Source organism: Chenopodium album, chromosome 6, assembly GCF_948465745.1.
Source record: "Chenopodium album chromosome 6, dcCheAlbu1.1, whole genome shotgun sequence".
Taxonomy (NCBI): Eukaryota; Viridiplantae; Streptophyta; class Magnoliopsida; order Caryophyllales; family Amaranthaceae; genus Chenopodium; species Chenopodium album.
Window position 1 is genome coordinate 2,072,880 of NC_137839.1, and position 20,795 is coordinate 2,093,674.

General features: G+C 30.6%; 1 protein-coding gene across 1 annotated transcript; it reads right to left on the bottom strand.

Moving 5' to 3' along the window:
• Nucleotides 1–4,943: 4,943 nt before the first annotated feature.
• LOC145636180 (uncharacterized) lies at nt 4,944–5,570 on the bottom strand. Its single transcript, XM_081687664.1, has one exon. It carries the CDS (start codon nt 5,568–5,570, stop codon nt 4,944–4,946), a length of 627 nt encoding a protein of 208 aa, XP_081543790.1.
• Between the last annotated feature and the right edge of the window lie 15,225 nt (nt 5,571–20,795).

Below are 20,795 nucleotides of genomic sequence, written 5' to 3' on the forward strand. Positions count from 1 at the left end.
TTTGCAATTGTCCATATTTTTTTTTACTAAATGTTCAAAAGTATAGGCGTGGTCATTGCGATTGTTCAGATATTTTTACTAAATGTTCAAAATTTGTAATTGTTCATATCTTTTTACCGAATGTTCAAAAGTATAAGCGTGGTACATTGCGATTGTTCATATATTTTCACTAAATGTTCAAATATTTTGATGTTCAGATTTTTTTTAAATGTTCAAAATTTGCAATTGTTCAGATTTTGTTTACTAAATGTTCAAAAGTATCAGGTAATCGATCATAATAGATACGAATTGATCGATCGAATTAATTTCAACAAATTCAATTGATATTAGAACAATTATTTCATCTACAAATTCATCTCAAAATAAAAATACATACAAATTAATGAGAACAGTAAAAACAATTAGGTAATCGATTACGAATTGAAATCAATCAAATTAGCTTTCACAAATTAATTGATATTAAAACAATTATTTCATCCACAAATTCATCTCAAAAAAAAATAAAATAAAATAAAATTGATCACGATGAGTTCATAATAACAAATCTGGATTGATATCTTTGGGTATTTAAAATTGTTCCATCACGTTAAATGCAGAAATTTAATGGAAAAAAAACAAAGAACAGAGAAGTAAGAAAATAAGAATTTGAAAAAAAAAATGAAGTAAATTCAATAAAGAAATAAAAAGAGATTAGATTTAAAAAAAAAAAAGAAAAAAAAAAAAGAAAGAGAGAGAGTGTGTTTCTGTAAAAAGGGAAACAAAATTTTGTAAAGATGGTGGGAAGAAGAAGAAGAGAATGAAGTTGTGTTTCATTTATATAAGGTTGTGTTTTAATAAGGGTCTAGCTATTTTAGATGGACTAGGATCCATAGAAGAATTTGTAAAAATATGGCTCATTTTGTTATTTTTGGGCTAATGTATTAGGCTTGTCTTGGGTATATCGGGTTGGATAGAATGGGCCAATATATGGGTCTGGATGATATAACCAAAATTTCTGTTTTAGACCATCCAAAATCTAACTATTAATAATGGGGTGGAAAATTTAAATCCAAATCTATGTGTCTTTTGGATCGGGCTGCTCTTGATATTGTCATGTACTTTTTCCGTTTTTAAGTACTTCCAACATAGTTTTTGAGATCAAGATTATATAATGTAAGCGACTAAGTCTATCAAAATTATATTTGCACGTGATAGGATAGCTAACCCTTCTCTTATCCTAGTGTTAAAATTATTATGAAAACAAAGTCTATTTACCTTCGCTAATCACCTCCTAAAATTGCTTATCTAAAGATTGTGTTGTAAGTAAAAGAAAACGGAGAAAGTATATTTGATATAGATATATATTTTTTTTTTTTACTTCTTTTATACTTAGGTAAGACCATAAGATATATGGTACATGTAACTTTGATTGGACGTATTCTTCCCAAAAAAAAAACTTTGATTGGTTGTAGGAGCGTTTTTGTAATGAATTTGAGATATACATAGAGCTATCTTGCACAAGAATATGTGTCAACCAACAATGTAGTAATAAGTTAAGTATTAAGAGTCTGTTCACTTCAGCTTGATTACAGTTCAGTTCAGTTACTAATTTTCTTTTCTCATAAAATATTTATTTCATCTCTATTCGATCGGTTCAGTTCAGCAAATGTGAACAGACCCTAACATACATTTAACGCTTTCAACTTATTCTGGTAAATTAAATCATAATCAAAATGAGTTACAATATGTAATTGATGAGTTACAAAGTTACGATGATTTCGGCCCTACGGGACCCTTCTTTGCACCATAAATAAGTATCATTCATTCCCATAATTTAAAGTATATTACTATAGTACCACAATTTGCATGTGATGATTGTTTAAACGCAATTCATGAGCAATAAAGCTAGCTATTAAATTAGGGGATGATATGCCAACTTTGCAAAAAGCTGATTTAAACCAAAGCTCAAGTGCTTGGAATGACCTCCTGTACATTTTCTTTACCTAACAATCAACTTAATACGTTGATAGAGTATAAAACATATTCCTGGGCCTCAACCATCAGTTTAAGCTTTTGGTTGATTTGGTCCTCTAACATGGTATCGGAGCCAGCGTGACACAAAGGTCACGGGTTCAAATCTCATCCACCCCCACTTTCAAGTGGAATATTAAGCGCTTTCTAGCCCAAACGGGCCCTCACACGAGCCCAAACGGGCTCTCGTGTGAGGGGGAGTGATAGAGTATAAAACATATTTCTGGGCCTCAATCATCAGTTTAAACTTTTGGTTGAGTTGGTCCTCTAACATACGTAGTAAAGTGACTTTAAAGTTAAAAAAAAAACAATTGTATAAAAATAAATTTGTGTTTTTTTAAAAAGGAATGCATGTTTCTATAATCAAGAAAACATGTGGAGTGATCGAGCATATCCAGGTGAATCACGACCCAGATTCTATGCATAAACAACAGCATTATTAAGCAGGCAAAGATATTTTAGTTAGTGAAAGATTAGCTATTGTTTAGTACTCCGTAACACTTTGTGCGATATTTGATGATATTTTCTCTTTTGACATACAATACACGACAATATTTGTAGAATAACTATGTATAAATTAAAGTTCTTCTTTTGTTTTACAATATATGTATAACTTTACCATTATATTTACACTATTATACTAAATTTGATCAAGTTTTATAGCTAGAATTCATCATTATATATAATCATCCCAGTGTAAACATTAATAAATAAATAAATAAATAATATAAAATTGGATGTGTATAAATTTTAATTTTTTGTTATGTATTTAAAGTTATAAGAGCAACTCCAACGGTAAGCTGGTTAGCAAATTACAGATTGTTATGCCACATGAGATTTTAAACGAATAATCTATTTTGTAGTTAGTGATTTGCACTTCAATGGTTAACTACTAGCTTGTGATGATTTAATTTAGCCTTAATTTGTTAATTAGCTTTTTACATTTAATTTTATTAATATTTTAACCTATCTTTTTGGCAAGTTTTTCACAAGCACTAATTTGCTTGAACAATCTAATTTAATTTTTAAGCTCCTATGGTCAAGCGAGCTAATTAATAGCTTGGGGATTTCTAAATTGCAAGCAGGTTTCTAGTTACAACCATTGGAGTTTCTCTAGATATCAAAATGATGCATTTAATGAAAATGTATATGATAGGTAGAAATAATCGTAAATGCACATTATAAAATTTGAGCTAAATATTGGCTACAATTTCCAAAAATCAACTAAATTAAAATCGCTACGGAATAAGCTAGATTGTTTTCATAATATGTGGAAATGTCCCTTCTACAACACGATCCATCCTCTTCTAAAATTGACAGTATCTTAGTCTGCAACTCTGTTTCCCTCTCTATTACATGTACTACGTATATATTTTTTTCGATTTAAAAACCATAATACCTTTCATAAACTCATTTTTTTAAATAATTATGTATGAATGGTGACATCTTAGTGTAATCCCTCTAATTATTATTGGAATGGCTTTTTGGTAAAGCAAAAACAAACTACATGTAAAGTGATTCCAACTTCCTCGTGCTTTCCCCCTCATGCATGGCAGCCTATTACTCGTACATTTCTTTTTTCTTTTTCCTCAATTTAGTTAAACAATGGCACTAAAAGCCACGAAATAAATACCCTTAATTAACAATTGCCCAATCACAAGAATGAATGAATAATTGACAATATCTTGAAATACCCTAATAAATCCAAATTTACCAGCTCACTAACTTCTAAAAGCTAAGTATCCACATTTTCGATATTCCTCATCTTATTATTAAAAAGACATATATTCATTACAAGAAATAAAGCTAAGGATATCAAATGTAAGATAGTATTATTTTAATAATCACATTTGGTAATAATTTCTATAATTAACCATGTACGCATTCCGTATTGTAAAATTGTGATTAGTCTTAATGCGTGCAATATGCATGCTTGGCTTTTATATTCTTTATTGATCCAATACTATAAAATACCGAATGTTTGAGTTGACAAGTATCGGAGGATATTTGTATCACATACTTAATACACATAAGTTTAGACGAAATTAAATTCCCAAATAAATTTATAACTCAATCTTTTGTCTATTTGATAATGTAGTGTAATGGTGTTATAAGCAATAATTCGTATTACTTTTCATAATAATTCCTTGAATTAATTATTTTAGTTTTATGTTAGAAATAAAAACACATCATTTGTCTACACTCTACATGTATATGTCAATTAGTCCAATGATCCACTAGATAGTCAAGAATTATCTAAGAGAAATGAGCTAATTAATTAATAATAAATAATTATGTCAATTTCTCATTTTTCTTCTTAGACTTTGGGGTCATTGCATAGTTCAATTAAAAATTTATTCGATTGATATTCTTGGTTTGTCATACTCACCCATAACATAATACACCTAATTTTATGAACTTATCAACTGCTTTTAATGAATTCGAGGAGAAGAAAGTGCAAAGTCCACCAAAGTTGTCTTCTTTTTATTTTTAACTTGTAAATTAAATTATGCAATTTAAAATTTCAAGCTGAACCCAAAAATAAAATAAAATGGTTGGTAATATAATTTGGTATTTAATTCACTCATCCACCCCCTAAAAAAACAAATAAACAGCTAAGGCCAAAAATAAAAGTACATGTCAAATTGTCAATTTCTTGGTCCCTCTATACTTCTTAACAAGAATAGCAACCAACCACTTTAATTTCTTTAATAAAAAAAAAAAAAAAAAAACAAAAGTACAATTTCAAAACACCTACCTCAAATTAATATACCATCAAATATTGCAACAACATATATTGGATCATCTTTATGGATCTAATTTGAGGATATATATATAATATACCTTGTAGTATCCTTTCTAAAAATAAATCCAATATAATCATATGGTACACCCTTTATGAAATCATCCCTTAATTGATAGAACATCATCAATCAACGAGCATATACGTGACAAGGGGATTCCAAAGATTTTTGCATCATCAAATTCTTATAAAACTTTTTAATAAACTCGTCCGCGGCCTTATTAACCTTAACATCCTCCTCCTCCTCTTCCTTATTCCCTTTCCCGTCTTTCAACGGGAAAGGAGAATCCGTTACTCTTAATTGTCTAACCAACGGACTTTTTTCATATCCAAATCCGGGCAGGGCAACATTCTGTCCCTGCCCGCCAATTCCCATCCCCATCCCCATTCCCAAGGGGGATGCCGTAGGCCCCTCATGGGTATTAAACATCTCGAGGACCCTTTGGACAGCCGCCATGGTTGCAGGGTCCTCGAGTTGGTAGTTGTGGCGGCGGTGGCCATGCTTGGACTTAGACCTCTTTTGGTTAGCCATCATCATGAGTTGAAATGGGCCCGACTCGGGTGTGTTGCTACAACTAAACTCATAACCCTTATTAGGAGAAGTAAAGTGGTAGTTAGGGTTGTTAGGCTTACAAATAAGGGAATTGTGGTGGATTATAAGACCATTAATGGCCTTACCAGCTAATTCATTACCTCTCTTAAAGAGCAAATTAAGGTCTAAGATTAATTTGCTCTTTGAAATGCCTTTCTTTACCATCATCAACACTATTCGAAGAATGCTCCATAATTTTTTACCAATGATTTTTTTATTGCTTGGTTCTATTTCCATTTTTTAAAAAAATATAAAATGTACTGGGTAGGTTTTTTTTATTTATTTATGGGTGTTTGTTTTTTTGAAGGGGTTTGGGAGTAAGAAGAGAGAGTGAGGAGTGTAGGATTTTCTTTTGGGTTGATATGGAACGAAATGAGGGTAGAGGTATGTGAGGTATATAAAGGAAGAAGGAGCCAACCACAAAAAAATTAAAATTAAAATTTTAAAAAATAAAATAAAATTATATGGTATAGACTATAGAGTATATGAATTATATCTGTCAATAACTAAGAAAAGTTGGTGTGTGGCCCCAACATTTGTAGGACTATGTTGTTCATTATTTTTAATTTTTTTTTAATAAGGTAGATTAATTAATTTTTCATGTAGGTGGAGATTGAAAATATACCTTTTAATTAAGAAAATTATTTTGAACTTTTAAGTTTTACTATTGATTGTGTCGATGTGTAAAATTAACTTCAAATACTACGTACTTTGTATATTATATATATATATATTAATAAAACATTGCATGGTACTCCGTAAGTCCGTAGTATATATATATATGGATATGTGGTACAATTTTTAAAACTAATAATCTTTGACAAATGTTATCTTTAAACATTTTATTAGAGAATAATTTTTTTTTTTTGAGTTAATTATGAAGAAAAAATAAATATTTATCGAATATAAATACATCAATAATACTTCGTATCATACAATAACATACTCGTATGTACAATTATTCAAAGTAGCATTAAGGTCATGAACACCTCCTTCATTTTCTATGATTAAACAAAGTATAGCAACAATAAAAATTCTTATTAAAACTCGCTCTATATTTAAGTTTTTTTTTTAGTTACGTGACTTAAAAAGTACATCAAATACGGAGTATGAATCCTTCTTGTTATATCAATTCACTATTCATGATCTACATCTCTATCTTATTTGATCATGAATTCTTCTTATATCTATGAATTCACTATTCATGATCTCTATCTTATTTGATCATCAAACCTCCTGGCCTCCAGTACAGCATGTTGCACAATAGAGTGTGAAAAAATTCGTCCAAGTTCAAAGCATTATGTAATAAGAAAATTGCTCTCTATTAATTAATGATGGAGGAGGGGTAATTCACAGTTCATAGCATTATATGTGGAAATCGTTCTCTATTAATTAATGAGGGAGACAGTCAGAAGGGGAGGATAATTCATGGTTCGTAGCATTATCTATGAAAATCGTTCTCTATTAATTAATAGGAGGGGAGGGAAGTAATTCATAGTGCGAACCACATCGAATAATGGTCCCACCCCCATTCGTGGTGAGATTGAAATTGGGCGTATGTTGTGTGGGTTGAGCCAGCTTAAGAAGAGTTAAGCATGATTGAATAACATCACCTAACTCCATTATTCGTGGCAATCATATGATCAACTACATATCTTATAAGCCGTACACTTGATCTTCTATGAAATTTGATTGGACAATGTGATTCTATTATAGCATCTTTGCCGTTGATTAATTTTAATAATGTCTCACATTTTAATTAAAGATTCTGTCTCCCTCTTTCTACCACTATTTGTACTGTTGCTGTACATCTTGTCCTTAATCATAGAGTATATATCATCTTTTATTCTTTTACACAGAGATCATAAGAGATACATAATTTTGTGGGTTACATACTATGGAGTGGAGTATCAATGATTGATACGTGATTTTATCGTAAACACGTGTAGTATTATGAAAAAGTATCTTATTAAGAAGTATATTTTAATGTTTCTAACCCTTGATTTTTTTTTTACTATTTTTGTTTTTTGTTTTAAATAGAAAGTTTATGAAATAGTTTGAAACGAAAAGTGTTATTTATTTATGAGACGAACAACTGAATACATATTAGGTAAACCTTTGAAGAATCAATCGACTACGCATGCATGTATTGGTGGCTAGGTGATTCATATTTTTAGGCAACTTTTTGATGCATTATAGATATTTGTACAAGACTAAAATTAATGAATGCGATGATAAATTCAACCCAAGCTTCCTAGAAGACGGGGATTACACTTTATAAATCCGCTATCATTTTATTGGTAAACTAGTACTCCGTACTACGTAAGTAGTAACTACTCCGTATCAAGTTGCATTGTAATACTTGTACCTCAAATTATATATGTTATCTAAAAGAAAATAAAAATAAAGTTGGTGATTCGTATACCATGTGAGACTTGAAGTGTAGTTGAAAATCTGGAATCAATTAAGCCGAGTTGAATAAACTTTTGTACACCAAAAGCCTTTACATTTACGTAGTACATTATGAAAAGCAGAGAAAGGAGGAGCCTCAAAATTCTCAATGGACTTCACTAAAATGATGCTTTCCTTAACCTGATTCTTGGCTAAAGTTTTTTACTCCAATTGTTACTTATAACTTTATAAGTTGAGACTATCTTTTCCCAGATTCCTGTGCTAATACTCCTTAGTAAAGTGAAAAAATAAACTTGTAAAAGTTAACTTTATACTTAATTATATATACTACGTATAGTACATCATTGGTTTTTTTTTATATATATATATATATATATAACTTATTCCTTAATATCTTTTAAATAAATAAATATTTTAAAACTATATATGACATGAAAAAAATGTAGTGTATGAAAATAAATCACATGTAATCTAACAAGATCGTAATAAGGGTGTGTTATATTCACCTGATTTTTATTTATCTGTATTTAATTGATTTTATCAGAACTTAGGGCTTGTTCACATTTACTGAATTGAGATGAACTGAACTGAACTGAACTGAACTGATTGGAGCTGAATTGAACTAAACTGAACTGATTGGAGCTTAACTGAACTAAAATGAACTGATTGGAGCTGAACCGAACTGAGCTGAAATGAATATTTTATGAGAGAGGGAAACTAGGAGTTGAATTGAACTGAACTGAAATTAAATAAATGTGAATAGACCCTTAAATTAACTTAATTTATTTGAGCTTAACTACTTATCTGTACTTATTAAATCTGAATTAAGGGAAAATAAGATGAACAATACAGAGCAAGCCCCTAGTATTAACTACATATATGGAGTTATGTATACACATTGGATAGAATTCGATTATTTATGATGATTTTATCCAAAAAATTGTTATATCCAAGTTTTCCTATGAATTTAATTAATTATTTCTTCATAAAATTATGAAAGCAATCAAAGCATCACATATTCACATTTGTCAAAAGTAGTTGATAATTATAATACCAAAATTGACATTTTGGTTGAAAACAATTGCTAACCAAGAAAAATTTGCAACTTTATTAGACATGATGTGATCTGATAATTGACCTTTCAAAAGTCTCAACAACGAACAAGTGTAATTAGTTAAGTTTTCTTTGTAAAAAACAAAATTATGTTAATTATGTTATGTTTGTTTTTCTCTCCCATAAAAGCAATTTGTTATTGTTGATAATTATCATACTGCTTTTGTTTGTTGATGAAATGATAAAAGCATAGGCTATTGCATTCTCATTATATAATTTCTTGGTAATGAAGCAAGCCTAGCCTATTTTAATCAACAATCTAGCTAGATTAATAATTACCTATTAAATTGCCTTTTGAGATCAGACCTTGATACTAATAAGTTGCTACCCAACTAATTAATGTGTTTTTGAATAAGCAATTTTTATGGATTTAGGCCTTTTGACACCCATTTTATTACTTCTTCAATTGCAAAAATACTTCTTAACTAGTCAAACAGGTCAAGTGAATCACTCAACAATTACACCAAAAATTACTACGTTGTAATTGTCAAATAACTAGTAATAAGAGTATAAGAGATACATATCCATGTTTGAAGAAACCCATCCCATTTATATTTAATTAAGAGATATGACTATTATTTCTAATGGGATTTTTTTTTCTTTTCTGTTGGTTCGTATACAGATTAAAATCGTACGGTGAATCAATGAATTTTTAGAAGATAATAATGCTCGTTATGATATGCAAGTATCTCATTTGTTTTTCTAAAATATGATTTTCAAGTATACTTTTAATTTAATATATGTGTCATGCATTAGCTTCTTTATTTGTAAAGGGATATACCACATAATAAGGAAATAAAAAAAAAAGAAAAAAAAAAAAACAAATTCCATAATCCAAAGTTCCAAACCCCATTGATCTAAGTTTCACCTTTAATGACTTTGATTAAGTATGTTAGTGACCCCTCAAAAGGGTTTGTGACTCTTTAATTTGTCCACACAATCAAATTTGGCTAGCCCAATTATTAGTACTTTATCCATAAATATATTTGGAATTTAATTTTTTTGTATTTTATTTACAAGTGGATTTTTATAATAAAGTTGAATTATTTATAGATACATAATGTTGAAAAAAGAAATATTGATGCTACTTCTGTCAATGCGTGTTATGATGAGTGGAGTAACTTTTAACTAAAGCTAAGTAAAGTCATTTAAGTCAAAACTACATTCTAATTTGTAAACTAGCTAGTCCTCGTTTGCTGATTTTGACTGCATGTATGCGGCCAATAGATTGATTGTACAATAATTACATTGTTTAATTATGAAATATAATGTACAGTACTAATTCCCACCTAAAGCATCCTAATTCCTAACTATTGTGGATTAGTATACTAATTAAGCTTTTAATTTGGGTCTAGTTGAAATAATTATGATTATATAATTTATAATTAGTTGGGAGATTGATCGAGTGCAATGTCTCAGTCATCTTTTATTTCTATAGCTTCTTTGCAATTTGTGGTGATTGTACTACGTATGTTGGATAGATGCAAGATATGTTGGAAACAGTGTCTATTATAAGAGTATAACATGCATAAGCATGATCATGTCACATACTCACGTTGTCACTTGAACCCTTGAGGTTTAGTCATAATTATAATTCACCTTGCAACTTTGCTCGCTAGCTATTGTTTTGGTTCATCGTTTGATATAGTGAGGTTAATTAACACGTATAGTCCGGTGAAAATAGTATGGAGCTTAGGTACATATTCCTAGGCTTTCATAATTCAAAAACAATTTAACCCTATAATTTTTAATTGAAATTGTATGTAACACGATCAAATTCAATCAATTAAGTTAAATGCCTAATACTTCATAAACTTTCGTAGTTTCGTAGTATATAGTACTTAGGGCTATGTACCTACATGACTACCTGTCTACATGTAACATTTTTTAAATACAGATAGACGCACACTCATATACATACAAATACTGTACCAAACAAAAGATCAATGGCAATATGGAATACGTTGATCTCCATTAACAACATACAGTATCAGCTTTTCTAGGTTTAAAGTGCCAAAAAAAAAAGAGAAAAAGAGAAAAAGCAATTAAGGCCCCAAAAACAGCAGGTTGGGCATTAACATACAATACAGCTCACTTTTTGTTAAATAAATCCATGTGTGGAGTGGTAGCTTTTCTAAAGGTACTTGCTCTAGTTTGGGAGGATAATTAATTAAATTTAATTTAATTAATAAATATAATGTGTATATTAATTAATACACATTTTAGCATAATAAAATACGCTTTTGTAGGTTTTATATTTGTTTTATTATATGGTTCTTTTATGACTTTATTAATGCATATTGGAACTACATACGTACATACTTCATATTACTATTATGGATTAACCCTAATGAATGCTTCAAAGTTGGTATGTGACTTCATTGATAAAGCTTAGAATTTGTATGAACGTTGTTCCAAATTATATGTCCTACCCCCAAATTAATAATTGAATTACTTTAATTATATTATCGTATTTTCTTAAATTATGACAATGCATACAATTCAATCTTGAAATCCTTATCCTCATTAGTTATAACTTATAAGTACAATGATTTCCATTCGATTTATCTATATATCATTTCGCTAGGTTATATCTTTGAATATATTATATTACTAGGTTAACTCCCGTGCTATGCACGGTAATAATTAAACTTTATAACAAAAATTATACAGAATGATGTTAAAAAAATATTTGTAACAAAATAATACTTAAGGATATTGATGGTTAAAGTTATGTCTCGACAAATGTGCAAATCCAACTATAACATATAAAAAAACAGAGCAGTATAATATAATAAAATAATTTTGTTTGGTTGTTCTTACAAACATTATGCATAATTTTAAGATTTATACAAAGTATGCTATCAAAATATTTTTTTCTATTTTTAATGAAAATAAATTTTAAGTTGGAGGAAAAAAATTGATAATATTATAATAATCTTGGATAATGATATACGAAGTATTTCAATACCTTAATTTTAATCTATGTTGCTATATTTGTAACTAAAAGATTCCTAGTATATAAAATATATATTACAAAAATAATAATAAAAAAATTAATTGAGTATGATTGGATTAAATGTGTTGTCAAAATGGAAATAAGTATTATTGTATGTTAAAAATTGGAAGTCATTCAAATTTGGCAATAAATAAAGAAAAAAAAGGCGGGAAATTTTTTAATGACATCATGACAAGTGTCACTTTAGGTTCGCTTTTAGTATAGGTCAATTGATTCCCCAAGTTTTATAGACTTATATTTGAATCCTCATTCTCAGTAGGATTTTTTTTTTATTTAATTTTTTTTTTTATAGCAAAAATAGTATGTCTAATTTATGTAAAAATTTGTTGAGGTCAAGGGAGCCTAGCAAAAAGTGATTATCCCAAAAAAAAAATTAACGAATGTGTATAAGCTCAACCCTACATGATAGTGATATAATACGTTGATTAATTTTCGAAGGCAAATGCAAACCTTTGTTGGTTTAATGGCATAATTATTACTAATTTTTTTTATAATGAAATTTAATATTTTTTAATAATTCAACAAACGTCACTTTTTATATGGAAGACGTACTTTAAAATGGGTACCAAGTTAAGCCTACCAAAGTACACTAATTACCTAATTGGGTGGACTTTGTCGTCTTAGATTCTTATAATTATATTGGTTTTGTGGGGTTTTACTTATTGGACAAGGTTTTGTAAGACCTACATCTCATCATTCTAAATTGTCTCTTCATTCAAATGTAATAGTCATTGGCTCATTGCTCACTCTCTCACTTATTTTGACTAGTGTTTTTATTTCAAATAAATATATAATTAAATTAGTGTTTTGTAATTAAAATGCTAGATAGCCAATAATTTATTTCCCATCCTTCAAAAAAAAAAGTGTTAACTAATCATACAGGTTTATGTATGTATAATTTTGTTATAAATTCTCAAATTTATACGTTCTTCCTATTTTTTTTTTAATAAGGTAAAAAAAAAAAAAAAAAAAAGACATAAAGATCTATAATATTTATTCATGCATGATTAATCCACATTATGATGAGTTGATAGATATTGAAGATTACACTGTTACATTCCATAGTCCTTAAGAGAAACATATAGGAAGTACAATTTTAAGCTGTTACTTTCATGTTTTATTGTATTTGTTTAGTGGTGACATGCATGCCCGAGCCCTTTGCGAGTAATTCATGACCATGAGTAATATATGGACAAATTTACGTTTAAATTCGATAATCCATGCATAGATCAACCTCCTACACACATAACATATTTACGTACATGAAAGGGCACGGGAGCTTTCAAGTGATCATCAATCACGTAGACCTATTCTAATTTATTACCTAAACCGCGATTATCTTATCATATTAGTTGATATCCCATCAATAACCCACATGACTTATATACCATCACATATACAATAGATAAATGATCAAGAAGAAAAAAACATCATAATCACTTAGTTATAAGTTAATTTGAGAAGTTTATATTGTGAATTAATTTCGGGTTGCATCAAATTTCTTTCAATGGGATTGTAAAGTAGTCCACACTCGATCTCCTTCTCGTTGATGGCCTAACCGATTTGAAAATAAATGAAGTTGACACCATTTTTGTAGTTATTACACCTACAAAAGACAAGCAAATTAATAAATTTGGTTTTCCTAAGATGTCAAGCTAAATTGCCAATATGTCCATGGTGATGTTTAACCACCCCACCTATGTCATAGGATTTCTTCGTAAATTTCATTCCATCCATTAAAATTTTAAAGGATGGTGATGGAGATTTATTACAATATAATAGACATTTAATTGACACAATGAAATATACTTTAATTTATTATCTAATGGTATATATGTTAGTGGTAATTATTACTTAATTCATGTACGTATGAGATGTTTAGACCTAGTTAAAGGCCAAAATAACCCTTGAAATCATAACAATTTAATTATTTTGGCTCTTATGTACAATCTAATGTGTGACGAACATTGATACAAGACATTCCAAACAAAGTAGTATAAACCAAATACATTTATCGTCAATCTATTTTTGTAATATATAATCGATCCAACAGGTCATTTAATCATCTTTTGTAAGATATATATAAGATTACCACAAATCCATAAGTATTTCGTTGTCTATGAAATTATTTTTCTATGCGATTATTATTATTAATTGGAATTGCTGATTTGTATAACAATTCTCGCTCCAACTATGATTAGGTAATCTTCAAAGTTCAAACCATACTTAATTTTTAGTAGATTGATGAGGGCCTGTTCTTTTCAGCTTAACTTCAATTCAGTTTTGTTCAGCTCACTTCACTTCACTTCAGTTCAAATCAATTCCTAATTTCCTTCTCTCATAAATAGCTCAATTCTGTTTAATTCAGCTCAGTTCAGTAAATCAGAACAGGCCCTAATGTACTGTATATACTGTATGAAAGATATATAATAAGCATTTATTAATGTATGTAACCTTTTTCAAAACATCAATCAATAGATTAAATGCTCAAATTATCCATCCATGATTCTTATAACATACAAAGTAATTAATAATGTATTTTATTAATGTAATTAGGAAAGGAAACGTGATCTAGTGGTCTTTGCTTTAGTATATACTATATAGTAGATACGAAGATAACATCATTTTGAATCCGCGCAATAAATACCTTGCTATGTGTCTTGGAATAGTTGGCGGCTAAACCTAATATTCAAAGCACCATACACTAGCTAACATGTAAAGATATAGATTTGATGTTCGATGGTAGATTGGAGTACGTACCATATCATGATGTTTCTTCTAGCTAGGGAGTATTACAAATGTTTGAGATAAATTAAACCTCGTCTTTTATCATTAATAATGTTCTTTATATATATATATATATATATATATATATATATATATATATATATATATATATATATATATATATATATATATATATATATATATATATATATAGTACATGTTAAGAAATTAGAGAAGCCTGATACCATGTTAAACTCAAGAATATTGTGGAGAAAACGGCTTAGCCTTTGTATTCTATTAATCACAAATATATACCCAATACAATAGAATACCTAACTTGCCTAAAACTCCTAACAAGATAAACTCTCCAATAATACAATATTAACATATATAACTGTTGGAATACATGGCCCAGGGCAGCATAAGGAAGCAGAGTCAGCAATGCCAGCAGCAGCACAATCAGTTAGCTCCAGCTCAGCATAAGTTTGTTAGGAGTTTGTTATGAGTTTGTTAGAGATTCTGTAACTAACTCTTGTATAAATATAAACATCAAGCTGTATTTTTCATTATTTTAGAAATAATAAAATTCTATCTTCCTTCTCTTACAAGTTTTTCTCTCTTCTCTCTTCTTACATTTTCTGGAAAATTCTTTCAGAATGAAGTTCAACTGATGAACTTCAACATGGTATCAGAGCATTTTTAGCTCGATTCTGATCTAATTTCTGCATTTTTTCTTCAATTTCTTGAAGCTCAATTGCTTCATATTTTTGCTGTTCTTCGGTTTGATTGAAATTTAGCAATGGCACCTCGAAATTCTGCTAATAATTCAGGAAATTCTAATTCTGAAACAAATACAGATGTTGATTCAACACAGAATCCAAATTTTGTTTACTTTCTGAGTAATTCTGATCTTGCTACATCAAAATTGGTGAATATAGTATTTGATGGAACAAGTTACAATGATTGGAAGCGTTCTATGATGATCGCATTATCAGCAAGAAACAAATCGTGTTTTGTTGATGGAGGTTTGAATCAACCTTCAAACAATTCACCAAATCTCAGAATCTGGAATAGATGTAACAATTTGGTGATTTCATGGATCCTAAACTCTCTTGAACCTTCAATTGCTCGAAGTGTTCTTTATCTGAAGACAGCAAGATCAATTTGGCTAGATCTGGAAGAAAGGTTTAGTCAATCTTCTGGACCTCAGTTGTTTTCAATACAACAACAATTAGCAGACATATCTCAAGGAGAATCTGAAGGTATTCCTGAATTTTATACTCGAATTAAGCAATTATGGGATCAGTTGGATGGATTGGATCCTTTACCTGCTTGTGTTTGTACTGGTTGCAACTGTAGTCTAACACAGCAGTTGTTTAAGTCTCAACAAAGCCAGAGATTAATTCATTTTCTGATGAAAGTGCATGAAAAATTTTCTCATACTAAGAGTACTATTTTGATGATGAATCCTTTGCCAACTGTTACTAAGGCATATAGTTTGTTGCTTCAAGAGCAAACTCATATGAATCTAAACAACATCAAGAATCAGCAGAATGTGGAATCTGCAGCATTTTATGCTAAGAAGTTCAACGAAACCAGAACTCATTTCAGTAACAATAGAAGCTATAATTCTACTGGAGGTGCAGGACAAGTGTTTGATAATATTCCTACAGGCTCAAGTACAAGAAATTTTGTTTACACCAGAAATAACTTGTACTGTGATCATTGTAAGATGAAAAATCACACAAAAGAGAAGTGTTGGAAGCTACATGGATATCCTTCTGATTTCAAAAATAGACCTAAGAGAGTAGCAGCATCAGTTCAACTGGATAATTCTGCTATTTCAGAATCAGCAGACTTGGTAAATTTGTCAGTTACTCAAGAGCAGCACAAACATATTATGCAATATCTTGACAAACAACAATCTGCTGAGCAAGGTGAACTTTCTGGAGGTTCAAGTTCCCTTGGCTTAGCAGTGACCTCTCACTTGGCAGGTAATTTCTGTCTTGCTTCTTCTATGCTTCCTACATGGATTCTTGATAGTGGAGCCTCTGATCACATGTGTGCTGACATTTCAATGTTTAAAACATACTCAAAAGTCCTTGATGAAAGACTTATAACAATACCAGATGGAAAGAAATTGAAGGTTGAACATATAGGAACAATCTTGCTTAAAACAGGCATTACTCTTAATAATGTACTGCATGTTCCTGGTTTTCAGTTTAATTTGGTGTCTATATCAAAGCTATGCAAAGATGTTTCAGGATCAGTATCATTTACTAATGATACATGTTTACTTCAGGGCCCTTCTTTGATCAGTCCAATTGTGCTTGGTAGATTGGACAAGGGATTGTACAGTCTTAATGAAGAATGCTTGAGTGCAAATAATGCTGTTGTTCTTGAAAATCACAGTTCAGTGGCTGTTGAAGAAGCCAAATTATGGCACCTTCGTTTAGGACATATGTCTTTTGACAAAATAAAGTCTATTAAGGGCACTGATGTTCATGGTTGTTTAGCTGAAAATTTGTGTCAAATCTGTCCTTTAGCTAAACAGTCTAGGTTCTCTTTTCCTAATAGTTCAATAAAGTCTTGTAAACCCTTTGAACTCATCCATATAGATGTTTGGGGTCCTTATACTCATGTTACTCATACTGGTTGTAATCAGTTCCTTACAATTGTAGATGACTATACCAGAATGACTTGGGTTCATTTCATGAAAAATAAGAGTGATTCCGTTTCTTTGATGTCTCAGTTTCTTAGCTATGTTCAGACTCAATTTTCTTCAAAAGTCTTAGCTGTAAGATCAGATAATGCTCCTGATCTTACAGAAGGAAATATGAAATTGCTGTTATCTCAGCATGGCATTTTACAGCAAAAATCTTGTCCTGACACACCTCAACAAAATGGGGTAGTTGAAAGAAAACACAAGCACCTTTTGGAGACTGGTAGGGCTTTGTTCTTTCAATCCAAAGTACCAGCCAGATTCTGGGGAGATTGTATTATGGCAGCAGCTTATATAATCAACAGAATGCCACTCAAATCTGTTGGTTTTGTAACACCTTATGAAAAATTGCATGGTTCTGTTCCTGATCTGTCTCACATGAAGATTTTTGGTTGTCTTTGTTACATTTCAACTTCAAAAACACACAGAAACAAATTAGACCCTAGAGCAACACCATGTGTGTTTCTAGGATACCCCCCAAACCAAAAAGCTTACAAAGTTCTTAACCTTGCCACAAATAAAATATCAGTTTCTAGGGATGTTATTTTCTTTGAAAAACATTTTCCTTTTCATTTTTCATCTACTCCTCACAAATCTTATGCCAATAAATTTTTCTTACCTATTCAAACACCAATTTCACAACCTCACTCTGATATTCCTGAAATCTTCTCTATCTTAAGTGAAAATTCTGATTCAAATATAGCATCTAATTCTGATCTTTCTGTCTTACTCAATTCTATTCCTCAGAACAATATTTCTTCTCCTATTTTACCAGAATCTTCAGTTACAGCACCTAATTCTGATACAGTTAGACAATCTTCCAGAATATCTAAACTTCCAACTCATTTCTCTGATTATCATTGTTATGCTGTCACTGATCACTGGTGTAATTTGGTCTCTTTTGACTCCCTTCCTGAGAAACAACAGCTAGATATTTGTGTTCATCAAGCTCTTATTGAACCAACAAGTTATAAAGAAGCAGCTCAGCAATCTTCCTGGGTAGATGCTATGCATAAAGAGATTTCTGCTCTTAACAAGAACAATACATGGGATATTGTTATGTTACCCCCAGGGAAGAAAGCCATTGGTTGTAAGTGGGTATATAGAATCAAAAAGAATGCTGATGGGAGTGTTGAAAGGTACAAGGCTAGACTTGTTGCCAAAGGATTCACTCAGAAATATGGGATTGATTATGAGGAAACTTTTTCTCCAGTTGTAAAAATGTCAACCATAAGATGTTTGATATCTCTTGCTGCTCAGAATGGTTGGATTTTGTTTCAGTTAGACATCAACAATGCTTTTCTTCATGGAACTCTTCATGAAGAAGTCTATATGAAGATTCCAGAGGGTGTTTCTGCTCCTGCAGGGCATGTTTGCAGACTTAAAAAGTCCTTATATGGCCTAAAACAGGCTTCCAGACAATGGTTTGCCAGATTAGTTGAGGAGTTGCAGTTTCAAGGTTTCAAACAGTCAAAAAATGACTACTCTCTTTTCTTGAGGAAAGATGGCATTGATACCACTGTTATTGCAGTTTATGTTGATGATATAATCATCACTGGTTCTAATGATGCTCTAATTTCTGCTTTAAAAGCTCATTTGCATCATATTTTCAGCATAAAAGATTTGGGTCACCTGAGTTTTTTTCTTGGCATTGAAGTGAGTAAATGTCAGGATGGCTATGTTTTGTCTCAAAGAAAGTTTACTAAAGAGCTTTTGGAAGATTGTGAGTTGGATATTTCAAAGCCTGCTAATACTCCTTTTCCATCTCATATGAAGTTATTTTCTGATCAAGGAATCCTTTATGACAATCCTGCACTATACAGATGTTATGTTGGGAAATTGAATTTCCTAACTAACACTAGGCCTGATCTTGCTTTTGCTGTTCAAACTCTAAGCCAGTTTATGCACTCTCCTAGAATCCCACATGTTCTTGCTCTGCAACATACATTAAGATATGTTGCTTCTACTATTGGCCAAGGAATTCTGTTAAGAGCCACTGATCAGCTCACTCTACAGGCTTTTTGTGACTCTGATTGGGCAGCTTGTCCTAGTTCAAGGAGATCTGTAACTGGTTATGTTATGCTTCTTGGTAACTCTCCTATTTCATGGAAATCCAAGAAACAAAGCACCACTTCTAAAAGCTCAGCTGAAGCTGAGTACAGGGCAATGGCTCATGCTGCTAGTGAAGTTGCTTGGCTTGTTAGGATTCTTGATGAATTGGGATTGGGAAATTTAAAGCCTGTTCAGTTGTTCTGTGACAGTCAATCAGCAATTCATATTGCTAAAAATCCGGTTTTTCATGAGAGAACTAAGCATATTGAAGTTGATTGTCATTTTACAAGGGATAAAGTTCTTGAAGGTCTCATTGAACTTACTTACATTCCTACTGGCAAGCAGCTTGCTGATGTTTTCACCAAACAACTTTCTCTTTCTCAGCAGGAAGTTTTGCTATCCAAACTTGGCATGGTCAAGTCACCCCTGCCAAGTTTGAGGGGGGGTGTTGGAATACATGGCCCAGGGCAGCATAAGGAAGCAGAGTCAGCAATGCCAGCAGCAGCACAATCAGTTAGCTCCAGCTCAGCATAAGTTTGTTAGGAGTTTGTTATGAGTTTGTTAGAGATTCTGTAACTAACTCTTGTATAAATATAAACATCAAGCTGTATTTTTCATTATTTTAGAAATAATAAAATTCTATCTTCCTTCTCTTACAAGTTTTTCTCTCTTCTCTCTTCTTACATTTTCTGGAAAATTCTTTCAGAATGAAGTTCAACTGATGAACTTCAACAATAACAAACCAAACTCTAATAGTACAATCTAGCTAGAAAATTTTAATCACACGTGGAGTACATACTTAATTCTTGATATTACATACAATGTACTCATTATTTAAAGTGTCCCATTATATGGTACTGTAACATTTTTTGGATCAATGCAACTTATGCAAGTGCCAAGTAGTTGTAGAAAACACATAAAATTTGTTAGTAAGCGCTCTTAAGGGTATAAAGTGTTTGAATTTTTTATACGGAATAGTTCATAATTAAGAATATGAATAAGGTATCTTTTAATTAGGACAATATATAAGGTTAGTTGATAAATAGAAGTTGGCAAAAAGCTATACAAATAATTGTTGCTTTAATTGTAAAATTGATATAGTTTGGGAAAATTAGGGTAACGCATGAAAAATTAACTTCCGAATGAACTAACAATCATGTATAATTCAAAGACCACCATAAATATTTCTAAGATGACTTTTGAGTGAATGAGGAATATAAAGTTATTATTTGCGTCCTAACAACAGTAGTTAACTGAGAAAATACAAGCAAACTTATCACCTTGATAAACAAATTCTTCATAATAAGTTACTAATTTCATTATATACTGTATAAGAAATTAAACT